The sequence below is a fragment of the Lissotriton helveticus genome, chromosome 3_1, assembly GCF_964261635.1.
Source record: "Lissotriton helveticus chromosome 3_1, aLisHel1.1, whole genome shotgun sequence".
Lineage (NCBI taxonomy): Eukaryota > Metazoa > Chordata > Amphibia > Caudata > Salamandridae > Lissotriton > Lissotriton helveticus.
The window spans coordinates 1,399,620,575-1,399,635,757 of NC_136061.1; the positions used below are offsets into that span (position 1 = coordinate 1,399,620,575).

General features: G+C 52.6%; 1 protein-coding gene across 2 annotated transcripts in view; it reads right to left on the minus strand.

Annotated features, from left to right (window-relative positions):
• LOC144824986 (ropporin-1-like) overlaps positions 1–15,183 on the minus strand; it is a 494,190-nt gene that overhangs the window by 285,753 nt on the left and 193,254 nt on the right. For both annotated transcript variants that reach the window (XM_078683912.1, XM_078683913.1), the window contains exon 5: positions 11,927–12,075. In XM_078683912.1, coding sequence (XP_078540038.1) covers positions 11,927–12,075 — 149 coding nt within the window. The remainder of the gene's footprint in view (positions 1–11,926; positions 12,076–15,183) is intronic.

A 15,183-nucleotide genomic window follows, 5' to 3' on the forward strand; every position in this document is an offset into this window, starting at 1 on the left:
GTACACCATTTTGGCGTACACCCATGTCTACAAGACTTTGTAGATATGGGTATGTTTCAAAATCCATGGGTGGATGCATAGGAATGCCCATGCACCACCCACGAATGCCTACCTGACGCAAAGTAACACAAGGCAGCATTATGTGTTATTTTTATTTTTTTATAAAGCAACTCAAATTGATTTGAATCATATCTGCATCAAAAAAGTTACAAAACCCTGATGCAAAATCGTTTGTAAAAGAGCAGAAGGATAATGGGACACAAAGTTTGCTATTCACAAACTCACAGTTTTTGCGACAGCAAAACATATTTGTGCATATTGCAAAAGGTAATGTGTGAATCGGAAAACTTTGGCTGGTATTGCTGTGTTAAATTAAATCTGAGTGTCTAAACCTGCATCGCCTCTTGGAATAAGCCTTGGACTGCTCTGCCTTGCTACGTTGAGGGAGTCAAGCAGGAAAACACTTGGCTCGCTGTCCCGGTACCCCAGGAACCAAGATCTTACTTTTGTGGACAAGGAGTGGAGATATTTAAAGTCCAGTTTAAGGAGACACTGATACCATAAAATAATTTATTTTATTATATATAAGGCTATACATTAAATGGCTAATAGCAGTTAGAGCAGACTGCACAGCAGGCATTTAGGAAGATGTGTAATGCTATTGGAATATAGCCTCATGGCGTAAAAACATCAGCAAGTCTCTTACATGCTGGAGTCACAGATTAATTAACAGGGAACCCGTGACACCGGGGTAGTGACAAGAGTGGACACCCCAAAGAATTCCTTACAGTAGAAGACTGTACAAAGTGCAGAGTCTCCTCAGACTTGCCTATCCCCTATCTTCAGGGTCCTGATGCCCTCTGCCCCTGGACGGGTGAGATTGACTTAACAGAGGCTGTATGACTCAGACAGAGCTAGACCTGAAAAAAAGGCAGCAGATGATAAAGTTGCAGAGTTTGAGCTGGAGAGGGGAGGTTAGCTCACCACAATGAAGAAGACGGGTGGAGGAACAAAGCAAAGGAGTGGTTTTGAAAGAGAAAGAAAGGGAACAGGGAGAAGGAGATAAGGAGTAGGAGGATAGGGCAGAGAAGGAAAAGGATAGGATGTTGGAGGAGGAGTTAGAGGCAAACTGAAAATGAAGGCTTTGGGATAGAAGCATCTATGGTAGCCCCACAGAATCAACACCTCACTTTTGAACCTACTCAAATTTCCTCGAGGGATATAATACCCATGTCTAGCGTGGGCTATGGTGTCCTAGTCTGGCTGGATACACTTAAGCTCACAGGAAAGGCCCAGAATTTGACACTTGCTGCTACAGCCATAAACCTACTGAGTGAACTCCCCACTGGGAAGAGAGAATACATCAAGAGACGGCATGCCCGTGAGCAGCATATTTGGGAGGTTTGGGTTGGCACGAGTTCTAAACTGAATTTTTTGTTCAAATCTGTTTTTATTGTGAACACAGCGGTAAGCCTACAACCCCTCGTCGGGGCCGGCCGCGCAGACAGTAACCAATAATAGGAGTAGGTAGCCACGTGGGGTGGAATTCTTAAACACAGCGCCTTGCCCACAACCCCCAAGGGGCCGGCCGCGTGGCCTAAGGGAGTAGAAAGCAAGAGGTGGCCATGTGCTGGCAGTGTGCCTTAGTACGGGGGAGGCGCGTATGGAAAGGAGAGCAACGGTGTCACATTAACAAAGGCCCAACAGGGGCCAAACTGCCCCAAAAAGGGGGGACGAAAGCCAGAGTGGCAAGACAAGGAGAAAGAGAAAGTCGGAAGAGGAAGAGCAGGGGAGAGGTGGAGAGGGGTCAGGGAGGTGTATCTGCGGTCGCCCACAAGAGGCAGAAGACGGGGAAGTGACTATGAGCCTAGTCTACCTGGGTCGGCGGGGAGGAGGGCATCCTCGAACAATTGCAAAGCGCGAAGCCTGGGAGGCATGCAGCGGGCATATCTTATGGAGCACAGGTGGCGCACGAGGGGTTCCCACACTGCCTTGAATCGCACCCCCCTTGATTGTATCCGTGCCGTGAGCAGCTCCATGGTCAGGACCTGCCAGAGGCGCACAAACCAGGAGGCTATCGGCGGTGCTTCAGTCCGCTTCCAATATAGTGCAATGAGTTGTTTGGCAGCGCCTAGCATGTGGAGGGTGAGGATCCAGTCGCTGCGCGTGAGTGCTTTAAGTGTGGGGGGTCGTATACCCAGCAATAGTGTGCAAACCTCCTCAGGGAGGGGAAAACCCAACACCTCTTTAATGTGACTGAGGACCTCCTTCCAAAAGACAGCCAGGGCAGGACACGACCACCAGATGCGTATGAAATCGCCAGTCGCAGTGCCGCACCTCCAGCACAGTGGTGAGGAGGCAGGGAACATTTTGCTCAGACGCAGGGGGGTGTAGTACCATTGTGTTAACATCTTGTATGCATTTTCCCTCTGCGGGATGCTGCGGTAGGATTTGGGGATGTCATTCCAGAGCCTAGACCACTGAGATGGCGTGATCACAGTGCCAGTTGCCGTCTGCCACTGCCTTTGGTAGGGATGCGCAGGCGGAGTGGTGGGATGCTGCAAGATGTTGTAGATTTGGGAGATGAGTCGTTTCAGTCCCCCGAGGGAGCGTGCCAACTTTTCAAATGGAGTGTGCGCCCTGGAGGCGGCCTGATGCATGCCATCTCCCGAAGTCCAGTGGCGCAGCTGCGCGTACTGCAGGCTAGCAGTCGAGGGGAGGTTAAACTCCTCTTTGCAGTCCAGCCACGATTTAGGCGACCCGCAAAGAAAAAGATCCCCTGCAACTCTGCAGTCTCCCAGAGTCCAGCTCTCGAACGCCCGGGCCTGAGCAGCAGGGGGAAAGTGCGGATTGCCGGCAATGGGGGTATGCGGAGAGGGGAACGTGGTCAGCCCTTTGGACACTGCCACTCTGTCCCATACTTCGAGAACCGTCCTCGTGGGGACCGCCATGTACGCACTTCTGGAGCGCGCCACCCGCGGCAACCAGGGCAGGTCCCATATGGTGCGCCCCGTAACCATTCGGTCCATGTGGAACCAGTGCTTGTCGCTTTCGCGTGCACCCCATTCTATCACGAACCGGAGATGCGCCGCCCAGTAGTAGTGGAGGAGATTCGGGCAGGCTAGGCCGCCTCTGTCCCTCGGCTCCATGAGGACTTTTTGTGAGAACCGGGGTCGTTTGCCTCCCCATATGAAAGACGTGAGGTCGCGTTGGAGGGTCTTAATGCAGTGAGTCGGTATCGGGGTGGGGAGGCACTGGAAGACATATAGAATGCGGGGGAGGATCGACATTTTGACCGCGTTTAGCCGCCCTAACCAGGAGACCATCAAGGGTTTCCATTTCCGCAGGTCCGCCAGGACATCCTTCCGGCAAGCAGCCCAGTTCTTTGAGGACCACGAGTCGAGGCGAGGTGTGAGGTCCAGACCCAGATATTTGATGTGGTCATCCGCCCAACGGTAAGGCGTGTCCTCCCTCAGCAGGCAGACCTCTTCCTCGGGGATGGTGAGGTTAAGTGCCCAAGATTTGGTGTGGTTAATTTTAAGGCCAGACGCCCGCTCGAACAGCGCGAGGGCGTCGTGTACCGCTGGGAGCGAGACTCGAGGGTTCGTGAGAGTGAGGATCAGGTCGTCCGCAAACAGCGCTACTTTGTTAGCACGCCCCCCGTGGGGGATGCCATGGATGTCAGGGGTACGCCTAATCAACTCCGCCAGCGGCTCGACCGCCAGGGCGAACAGGAGCGGCGAGAGCGGGCATCCCTGCCTCGTACCCCTGTGGATCGAGAGCGGTGGTGACAGTTGGCCGTTGACCCGGATTCTAGCTTGCGGTCCAATGTAAGGGGCCATGCACCTGGAGATCATGGTAGGACCAAGGCCCAGCTTCTCAAGGACCGCCCTCAGGAAGGTCCAGTCGACCCGGTCGAAGGCCTTTTCCGCGTCTAGCGAGAGGAGGCAGGCCGGGATTTTCCAATGGTGGACCTTTCCTACCAAGTGTGCCAACCTGCGAACATTATCGGCCCCCTGGCGGTCTCGTATAAAACCCACCTGGTCCGGGTTCACCAGGCCCGGCATATGTGGATCCAGCCGCTTGGCCAGGATCTTAGTATAAATCTTAAGATCAGTGTTAAGGAGGGCGATGGGGCGATAAGAAGCACACAAGTCGGGGTCCTTCCCAGGTTTGGGGATCAAGGCTATTTCCGCCATGCCCATATCGGGGGACGGGCCGGTAGCATCAGAGAAGGATCCATAAAGGCGCAATAGATGTGGGCGGAGCTGAGTCAGGAACAGGCGATAGAAGGCCAACGGCAGGCCATCCGGCCCCGGGGTTTTCCCCACGGGGAGGTCCCCTATGGCCTCAGTCACTTCCTCTTCCCGCAGGGGGTCCTCCATCGTGGCTGCACACGCCGGGGACAGTGGGGAACCCTCGAAGTCCGCGAGCACGGCCTCCCGCGCCTCCGCAGAAGTGGGTGCCTCGGCGTAGAGCGAGGAGTAATACTCAAGGAACGCGTCCTGTTTGGCCCTCTCAGAGGTGACACAAGTGCCATCCTGCCGCCTGACATTAGCGATGTGGGCCCTAGCGGCTCGCGCCCGCAGTCTGCCTGCCAGCAGGCGACCCACTTTGTCCCCACCCTCATAGTACCGTTGCTTGAGCGCCAGCAAGGAGAATTCCGCCTTGTTAGTGCGCAGTGCACGAAGTTGTCCCCTAAGGTTGGCAAGGGCTCTCTTAGTCGCCCGAGTGGGGGCGTCTCGATCCTGGGCCTCCGCCAGCTTGATCTCGCTGGCCAGGTCTGTTTCCAACTTGAACACCTCTTTCCTCCGTGCCGCCGCCAAGGAAGTGATGTGGCCCCGAATGGTGGCCTTGAAGGCGTCCCACACTGTGTGGAAGGGCATGTCGGGGGTGTCGTTAACGGCGAAATACGAGTCTATGGCGTCACGGATGCTGGCAACGTCGTCCGGGTCTCGAAGGACTCCCGGCGGGAGCACCCACCTTCGTTCGCGAGCGGCCCGAGCCTGGGGGTCCTGCAGCAACAGCTCCACGTGGGCGTGGTCCGACAGGGAGATGTCGGATATAGCAGCTGCTAAGGAGTCTCGGGTCAGTTCAAGAGAGGTAAACAGGTAGTCGATACGGGAGTACGTCCGGTGGGAATGCGAGTAAAAGGAGTAATCTCGGGACCCCGGATTATGGTAGCGCCATATGTCCACAAGGCCCAGGTCCAGAAGCTGCGTCTTGAGGGTAGAAGACATCGCTCCCGCGCCGTTAAAGGGGGCGCCCGCGCGGTCCAGCTCGGGGTCCCAAACAAGATTGAAATCCCCGCCCAGTATCGTATTAGCGGCGCCCAGTGGGAAGTGTTCCCGCAATAATGTCTGGAGGTACTTGTCCTGCGACTGGTTGGGCGCGTACACACACCCCAGAGTGAACTGTGTACAGCCTATCTGTACCGTGGTTCGGAGGAAGCGCCCATCAGTGCTTTTAAAGGGTTTCACGGGTCCCCGCCTAATGCCAGCCCTACAGAGGATCGCCACCCCCGCTGTCTTGGTGTCAGAGGATGCCCAGAACTGTGTGGGGTACCTAGGGTGTGTCATGCGTTTGACGTCTCCCCTGAGGAGGTGTGTCTCCTGGAGGAGAACAATGTCGGGGGAGTGGTGCAGGAGGTAGCGCCATACCTGACTTCGCTTGTTGGGAGAGTTGAGCCCCTTGACGTTAAGGGAAAGGACCTTCAAGGGCGCAGGGATGTTAGCTGTCATAGTGCCAAGGGGGTTTGGAGTCGCACAGATCCCGGCCTAGTAGACCTCCCCTCGAGCGGGACAGCAGAAGCGGCAACCCGTCGCAAGCGCGGCAACTCCCGCAGGACCCACCCTGCCACCCCTCCGCAAGCGCGGGGAAGGAACAGGAAGAGGGGGATGTGTAAGGGGGAAGTAGGAAGAGAGGAGAGGAAGAAAGAAGAAAAGGTGCAGAGGGGGAAGAGAACCAAATCAGGCCAACGGGCCCAGTGTACAGTGTCCCAGGCATCGGACATCCTCCACCCGAGGGTTAGGATGAACTCAGGAATGTCACTTCCTACGGGACAAAGGGAGGGAGCGGAGATCTGGGAAGGTAGTGTTCAAACAAGACGTCCCAGAGCCCGCCTACCCCGCTGCTTCAAGGTAGTTCGGGGGATTGCGCCGGGTCGTGGGGTCCATTCGGCCCGGTCAGGCACCCACAGGGCGCTGGAGCTCGGCGATGCGGTGCTCGGCCTGGAAAAAGCAAAAGGTGGTGTCCATGTCTAGGGCAATGGGGTCAGGCCACCATGATGGAGGAGGGTGAGACCAAGCGCCCAGTCGGCAAGCAAACGCCCAGGATAGCACGGGGCACAACAGCAGCGATCAGCAGCCATCCGGCGTTGAGGGGCGATCTCCACCCTCCGAGCCAGAAGCGAGGAGCTGGGAGGGCTGCCCCTCGCGGTCGCCCTCAAGGGAGCGGATGTGGGCGATGATGTCCTGCTTGGCCTGCGAGACAGTGAGTGCATCCACCGGGGGAGGTCGTCGACTTCTGCGCACCGTGGACCATTCCGGGCGTGGAGGTGTCTTCCCCGAGCGGGGAGGACGAGCCGGGCTGTGGTCCGGGGATTCCGGCATGCCTAATAGTTGTGCCGCCTCTCGGTAGGACCGGAGGGCCCTGCGCTTGCCCTCCCATTTGAAGATGAGCGCGAAGGGGTGGCCCCACTGGTACGAAATGTTCAGGGACCGGAGCTTCTCTGTGATCGGACGGAAGACCCTCCGCCTGTGGAGTGTGGTGGGGGCCAGGTCCTGGTAGATCTGGATCTTGTGACCCTCGTACTGCAAGTCAGGGTTGTCTCTAGCCGCCTTCAGGATGGCCTCTTTTTCAGTAAAATAATGCAGTCTAGTGACGATGTCGGGAAGGAGGCCCGCTTTCCCTCCCGCTCCAAAGACTCGGTGCGCGCGGTCAAGGCGCGGCGGGGGGGCGTCCTCTTCGCCCCACACCTCTTGCAGGAGTAGGGCCACGTAGGCCATGGTATTAGTCCCTTCTTCTCCGAGTGGCACGCCCCGAATGCGGAGGTTGTTGCGGCGTCCTCTGTTCTCCAAGTCCTCCTGCTTAATCTGGAGCTGGATGTGCTGCTCTTCAAGGGTCGCCACTCTCTGCCAGATCTGCTCCAGGTCCTCGGTGCGGGAATCCACTGTTCGTTCCAGGCCGTCGACCCGGTCGCCAAGATCGGTGACTTCTCTGCGTAGCTCTGTGACGCACGTATGGACCTCCGTCCTGAGGGATCCAATCTCGGTTTTCAGATCGGCCATGAAGGAGGACATGAAGGCCTGCGTCACCGGGGGGGAGTCAGCCTGCGTTGGGGGTTTCCCCTCGGATGTCGGCGGGGGGCCCCCTGAGGAGGATGGCGAGCCCGCCTTGCCCCACATGGTGGCCACCGACGCCCTCCTGGTCGTCGTGGATGGGGGGTCCGGTCTGTTCCCCTTACCGCGGGTCATGGTCTACTCAGGGCGTCGAAGGGCAGCGGGGGCCCGCCTCTGCCGCTGTGTACAACTCCTGGTCAGCGGCGCGGGATAGTGCAGGGGGGGGTGTGCTGGCGCCTCGGTGATCAAGCCCAGGTTCCACGGTCAGTAGCACAAGATCCCAGGGCTGGGGTCGGCGGTGCGTTTTCCGACAGGGCACGAGGTGCGTGTAGGCAATTGTTGTCCAGCAGAGATCCGGGCCGTGATGAGGCTGAGCCCGGGAGACAAGGTGGCGCGTAGGCCGGGGAAGCGTCAAGGAGGTGACGGTCGCGGGTGCTCCACGGCAGGTCTGGAAGAGATCCCACAGGCGGAGGCCCGGCACAGTCTCGTGGTCCCGCCGGGGCTAGGATCCACCCCCCGCGCGATGTCCAGGGGGCCGCGGCCAGGCGAGTCCCCCCGAGTCGTCCAGCAGCGAAGAGCCCAGGGCCAGGGGGGGCAGAAGGCGGGAGCCCCTAGTGTCCTCGCCGGCGCTCAGTAGGATCTCCTGGACTGGGGTGGCAGGTCGGCCAGGGGATGCGTCCAACAAAGTTCAGGCCCCCAGGGTACTGGACTGACCCACACGCAGCTTCAGGGTCACTCCCCAGGCCTCCGCCCGCACGCCCCAGGCTGCAGGGAGCGCTCAAGCGGCGGCCGCCAAAGCGCGGAAAGCTGCCCCCCACCAGAAGGGCAAAATGGCGGGCCGGTCAGTAGGCAGGCCCCGCAGGCGTCGGGCCCCCGCAGAGAGGCGGCAGGGCGGCCAGGGGATGCGTCCAACAAAGTTCAGGCCCCCAGGGTACCGGGCTGACCCACACGCAGCTTCAGGGCCACTCCCCGGGTCTCCGCCCGCGTGCCCCAGGCTGCAGGGAGCGCTCAAGCGGCGGCCGCCAAAGCGCGGTAAGCTGCCCCCCACCAGAAGGGCAAAATGGCGGGCCGGTCAGTAGGCAGGCCCCGCAGGCGCCGGGCCCCCGCAGAGAGGCGGCAGGGGAGGGGGGCCGTCTCACCTCGGCACACCAGGGCGTCCAGCGGTGGGCGGAGGAGTCGTGGCCCAGGCTCGCGGGCAGGGGGTCCTCAGCAACCCCTCCGGTCGGGGGCCCGTCGTCGCCTCCAAAGCCGGGGACTCGCGTAGGGGCAGCACCCAGGCCGCTGATGATCGCCCAACCTCAGCAGTTCCGGCACGGCCCCGCCGACGTCAACCGGGCTCCGCCGATGTGGTGCAGCCGCCGGAGGGGTAGCAGCGATGTGGCGCCTCGCCCAGCCCGCTGCAGCGGTCCCTCTCGTGGCTGGCAGGCAGGTCAGGCAGGCAGGTCAGGCAGCGCGGCCGAGGGCCCGGCACCAAGATGGCGGCCAACAGCCGAGCACAGAAGCCCCGGAGCTCAGGGCAGGGGCCTCGGGCGCGCCTGCAGTCGCAGTCCGCCGATGGAGTGCAGCCGCCGGAGGTAGAGGAGCGACGAAGAGCCTCTCTCAGCCCGCAGCAGTGGTCCCCCTCTCGGCGGGCAGTTCAGGCGGCGCGGCAGAGGATCCTGCCAGAAGATGGCGGCCAGCAGTTGAGCCCGGGAGCCCCGGAGCCTGGAACAGGGGCCGCGGGCGTGCTCACAGCCGTGGATCGCCGCTTAAGAGAGCACCAGCAGGGTCAGGATAGCAGGGGGGTCCCCAGGAGCAGATGCCCCCCAAGAACTACGCTGTAACAAGCCGATCAATGCAGCGGGGCGACGGAGCTCACTCAGGACACGTCAGGTCACATCGCTGTCTCGGCCACGCCCCCCTAAACTGAATTTTAAGGATATGAAGAAAAGCGATCAGGTCTCTTATGAGATCTTGATACATGATATTAAGAGGGATTAAAATTAATAATTGAAAGAGATGGGGGTGAAAGATTTTAAAGCTTACAAGAATCTTGTGGTTACTGCGAAATTTGAGGAGGCTTGTACTGCAGCCCTCAGACAGTATTTGTCAGATTTAACAGAAACAGATCGCAAGCTGCTAGCTTTTCTTGGTAAACGGGTGGTTAGTGAACAGGTTCATGAAGGGACAGCAGCAGCTTAGCTATAAGTCAAAGAGCGACAAGAGTTCCTACCAGCATACAGAAAAGTGACTCAAAGACTCACAGCCTTTCTCAGCACTCTTACAGCTGGGAAGGAATCCTAAGGGTATGGGACTTCCTCCCCACAAAGGGAGCAGAGAAAAAGACACGTCTTCTATCCCACAGACAGACAAGTGCTTTAGGTGCAACTAATATAAGAAGGGCTGCAGACTTGAAGACCTCTTGCTGGCATCTCCCTTGACAGCCACTATGTTCACTAACAGGAACATACCAGAGACGATCCAATGAGCTGAACATAGCGGCATAAGAGAGGCCCTGAAGCACATCCACTTAAACTCGATGGCAATTGTGTCGGAGGCTACAAGATCTCCGTGTTACAGGACAGCATAATCCATCAGTCTGTAATGGGAAGGGGATGCCAACTAGCAAGCAAGATCAACGGCTAACTTGGACGGTTATGGTCCCTTGGTGACTGGAAAGGACACATCTTATTGCTTAGCAATGGGGTGAAATGGAAGTGAATGGCAAGACTGGATAGTTGATGTGGGTCTACAAGAGAAGTGAGATGTTGCTGCCATCTTGCTAATGAACTGATAGAGCCCCAGTTGGCTAAAGTGGCCTGAAGCATACAAGCATTGGTTGACATCAACTGTGCTCATGAGGGCACAGACAACTTGTCAGTTTCCTGGTGAAACAGCGGTCCCTCCAGAGGAGGAGGAGAGACTAAGGAAGAACAGGCCTAAGGAGAAGGCAAGGGCAGGCTCTGACGGGGCTCCAGTCCAAGTGCCAGTGACCCCAGCTCCAAATAGAGAAGTTGAGCACCCTAAGGTAGACGGTATGTTGGAATATGCAATCGTTCTAGAGTAGAAGAAGCTGTTAAAATGGTGGTGGAGAGTCCCAGGAAAAATTCTGCAATGCTTAGTTAAAATGCCCTAACTTTGCAGCCAATGGAAGGCAGCTTAGGATCAGTCCTCAACAGCAGGAAATTTCATTAAGCTCAGTGTGGCTTAGGAAAATGTACCGCTACAACGTGAGAACACCATGTTATGTAGACAAGGCTATTTATAATACCATTTTTTAAATTTGTTTTTATACCTGCTTAAAGCACTACCAGAGCCTCAGCTTTATTGCAAAATTGCACGTTTTAAATGTACTGCCATCTTGTTATCCTGTATTGTGCATTTAGCCAGACTGTTCACATAACAATAGCCTCGTTCTGAAGTTGCCACAACAAAGCGAGAACTGCAAGGCCTTCTCGCACAAGAAGAGCCTGGCACCTGATTGTTAGTGCCTCTCTGGAGTTTTTAGTCGATCACATATCCTGTCCTCTGCTTATTTCATTGAGAAAAGGGTGTATAAAAATAGTGAATAAAAAGGATAGAATTTAGAATTATATGTTCCATCTGATCAGACATTAGGTGCTGACCCATTGAAATTACAATCGGCAGTTGGAATATTTTGATGCTTGCTTGCTATTTTTGCATGAAATATATCTTAGACTTCTACAAGGTTCCCATGTGCCTGATTTCCTTCACAATAGTGAGCCCTCCGACCAGTAGGATCATGATCAGTAGCAACTCAAACATAAGGGTATTGGGCTTCACCTTCCCTATTTTCACCTTCTCTCTGGCCGGAGTAATTCTGATAATGACAGATATAAGCATATGGTTAAGGCTCACAGTGCCTGGTGTGCTGTCAGCCTGACCCTTACTCACAGGAAGGGTCACGTAGCCAGGCTGAAATAGGTAACTGAACTATCTGGATGAATTGAAATTACAAAGAATTTGTTTTTTGTGTAGGAACTAAAGATACACCTCTGGGCAAAGGTCTAGTGAGGCCTCGAGAGGCCTCTAGTTATAAAAATCGGGATGTGTATTAAGAGCATGCTCTGTCGTTTACACACAAGGAATAAATATAGTCAGCCCATCCAAACAGCCTTTAATCAAAATGTTTAATTTCTACAGTTTAGTGATCATGTTTCTATGCAGGATGGACTATACCTAGACATTCCTAATTATTGCTTGAGCAGACAACAATGAGTTCAAGTCAACTGTCCCTAGACTACAATTGACCATACCAAAAGACCCCTTAATGACAGGAGGAGAGCCGTTAAACAACTTTATTCTGCACATGGATCATTTTTCCCAATTCAGTAGCCTTACCTTACAATCTGACAGGTCCGCCCAATTCATGGAGCCTATACCAGTCCATGCTCTACGAATTAGATAACTTAGAAAATTTAGAAAAGTTTGCCAAGTTTCTTGGTCACCAATGAGTGCCTCTGCAACAACCTACCTTGAGTCATCTGTAATTAAATGGTCGTTTACAGTTCTGCAAAATTACCAAGATTAATATCTCCCGATATGTCTCTCTAACAAAACAGCTCCTAAAAAAATGTTAAACTTACGTTTTTGTCCACTTGAGTAGATCATCAGGTTGAGCTTTAATTGCACATTTGGAAAACTTTTCAAGAAGCTCAGAAAGCTCTGGTGGAGCAGATACACCTCTCCTTGGTTTTGCTTTTATTGATGCTTTTCTTGATGCTTTTCTTGATTTCTACAGAAAGAAATATTATATCATTAACATTTTTTAAAAAGACCAATATTCAACGTAGTAGATGGTAACTATTGCACATTTCCCATGCAAAATACTTTGAAAGAAGAAATAAACATTGTCAAAGCAAGCCTTTTGGTTAGAAAAAGTTTTTGGTGATCTTCTAGTAAAGAATAAGGGCTTTATTTCTAGATGGGACATCCACCGTAAATTGACAGATTTCCCACCATCTTACTTCCTTCGTTCCCTGACTCACGTTGAGATGATTTCCCCTATTTCCAATGGTGAAGCCTCAGCTGTTTCTGCAGTCAGAAACTCCTTAATAGTAGGCCTGCTTCAGAATATCTGGCTCTATGGCATCGAAGATCTTTCCTCTTTAAGGTGGAGCCATTGTCGCTGGAAATAGGTGTGTGAGGGTGCTACAGCACCCCAAATAACCATGCTGGAGTTCAAAAGGTGAATGAGCAGTAAAGGTTATTTTACATTTTGTTTTTATCTTGTCACATTTGCTGTGAGTTCAAAGACAGAGGTCAAATTCAAGCTGGATTTCTGACAATTGTTGCTTACTCTTGTAACATGGAGACTGGTGATTACTTTTCTTTCTCTAACTAGTTCGCGGATTCAAAGTTAGAGCATATCCGATATTCTTGCTGGGTTTCAGACATTGTGAAAAGAACTGCTGTAGGATGTAATTCTTACACACAACTTTTAAATAGCTGTAAGTGAACTGTACAAATATTTCAAAGTATATCAGCAGTATGGAAAGCACAAAAATAGCACTTTTTGTGTCATTCCAAAATGTGATGAGAACAAAGATTTAAACAAGAAGGACAAGAACCAGCGCTCATTTAGTTCTTGTGCCAAAGCAGTGCACCATGATCTCACGGCACTGCAGCACACTAAATCAAGACAATACTTGCTGATGTGTGAAATCCAGTTTCCAGACATTATTTGTGTGCTGCACAGATTTATAAGTAAAACTGGATGTCATTGCGAATTTTTGGGGATTTCAATAGAAAATTTGCAGTCAGTGCACTTCCACACCATGTTTTAGTTATATATTTGCAATAGAGTGCTGTAAAATGCACCACCGCTACATACCATACCCATACCACTCTGCTGCTGCTCAATGGGCGTGGCACACATGCTACACTTGTTCTTTGCGTGACACTTGAATTTTTCACAATTCCTATTGTTGTGTATTTCCTACCAATCTGTTGGATCTGCGCATTTGTTGGACAACATAAACTTTGGGCAAGGTGCCTAGACTGATTCTGGGCACCCCACAGGATATCTTGGCCAATAGACCAGCTAGCTCACAGTGCCACCATAAGCCCCCCAAAGCTTACCAGAGAGTAAATAGTTTCTGGAAACCACTGAACATGACAACCCTGACCCCTCATGGATCGTGGAAACAGATCAGAACCTTTCGCTCAGTCACTCGTGCTCACTCCTGCTCAGAGAAGTATTACGGAATACACAGTGGAACGTTTTCAATATATTTATTGAACCAACGTTATTCTTGTATAGAATACATATGCTGCAATAATCAGCAGACAGAAGCAGATGAAAGTGATTACAAGCAACAAAAGCGTAAATAGTAGATGCAGTTCTAACATGGTGCTAAAACAGTTTATAAATGCAGGCATATGAACAAGGTAGTAATCAGGTGTACTCCTACTATGAAAAACCCTACTCTAAGTATACCTAGAGTGTGTGTACGTGTGAAGCTAAGAATTCCTTCAAGTGACGATCCAGCCACATTACCTGGTGGGAGAGAATGTAAGAGCCCATCTTGGTCACAAACTGGACACCCCTATCAGAGATGTCAGACCACTACATGGTGAAGTCTCGCCATGCAGGGACAGACCCTTGGTGTCAGCTGAAGTGCCTCCTCTGCTAATCTATCAGGATGCTCATTATTTATAATAGAAAGTAGCATTACAATGTACATTGTAGATTAGCGATGTTATGGATATGTAGGTAGCTTTGTCGCCTCTTGGATGACAATAGAACAACATTGGTACATAGTGCGCAAAGAGGCCTTGTGCATGATGTTTGAGGCATTGTGATAATGTGTGTAGCTAGATGTATAAACAAAGTAGTTTCAGAGAAGCTAATCCAATATTACCGTGCATGCAAATATGTGCAAAGGTTTACGGCACAAATGTTATTGTGAAAAATAGACAATGTACGAAATGAGCAGCTTCCCTACATGAACCTAACCCGGGAACATAACACCCACTCCTCATACAAAGGGTCAATCTATACAAGCTATCTAAAAAGCCTACAGGCTATAATGAAACAAAAATTTAAAAGGGTTTATATCTACTCTTAAAATCATCTAATAACATGCTTCCCTCTAAAATATTCATATATAAGCCATAAAGTCATTAAGCTATTTGAAATACCAAGCAATCAGAAAGCCATGGTGCCTAGAAAAAGCAAACAGCTGTGTTGATTCATTTTGTTTAAAACATAGGCCAAATGGTTCCCTCAACGAAAAAGCCAATTGTTTATGTGTCCCAAGTGATAGATGCAACATTGGTGTTGCCCACACCGCAGACGATGGTCCCAGAGGCGCACCTCAAAGCAGGTTTATAGAGCAAAGGTGATTCCATCCGGTTCCCACAGCAGCAGCTGAGAGAGGGACTGCATCCTGAAAGCTTATCGTTGAGCCAGTGTCCCTTTAGCTAGGAGCCAAAGCATCCTAGGAAATGCTCTAAGAATGCATTTATCAGCAATGGAATACGCTGGGGTCAACAATACCCATGGGACTTTAATGGGTCCGTCAGTACCTCAATGTCCAGTGGTGCAATGAATGTGATCTTAGGTAAAGATAATACACATTTGTAGCTGCAAAGGAGGCAGTGGAATACAGGTTGTATGCAGTGAAACCAAACAGGCCTGAAGGACAAAAACCAGCGCTCATTTAGTTCTTGATGCCGAGGTGTGCCAAAGCAGTGTACCATGCACTCACGGCACTGCAGCACAAGCAGTGCTGTATCCATTTCGGGTTGAACTGGGATGTCCATTGCGGAGCAGAAAAATGTAAACTAGGATTCCCACCACAAGAGGCAGGACAAGCGGGAGCCATCCAAAAATGCTCCC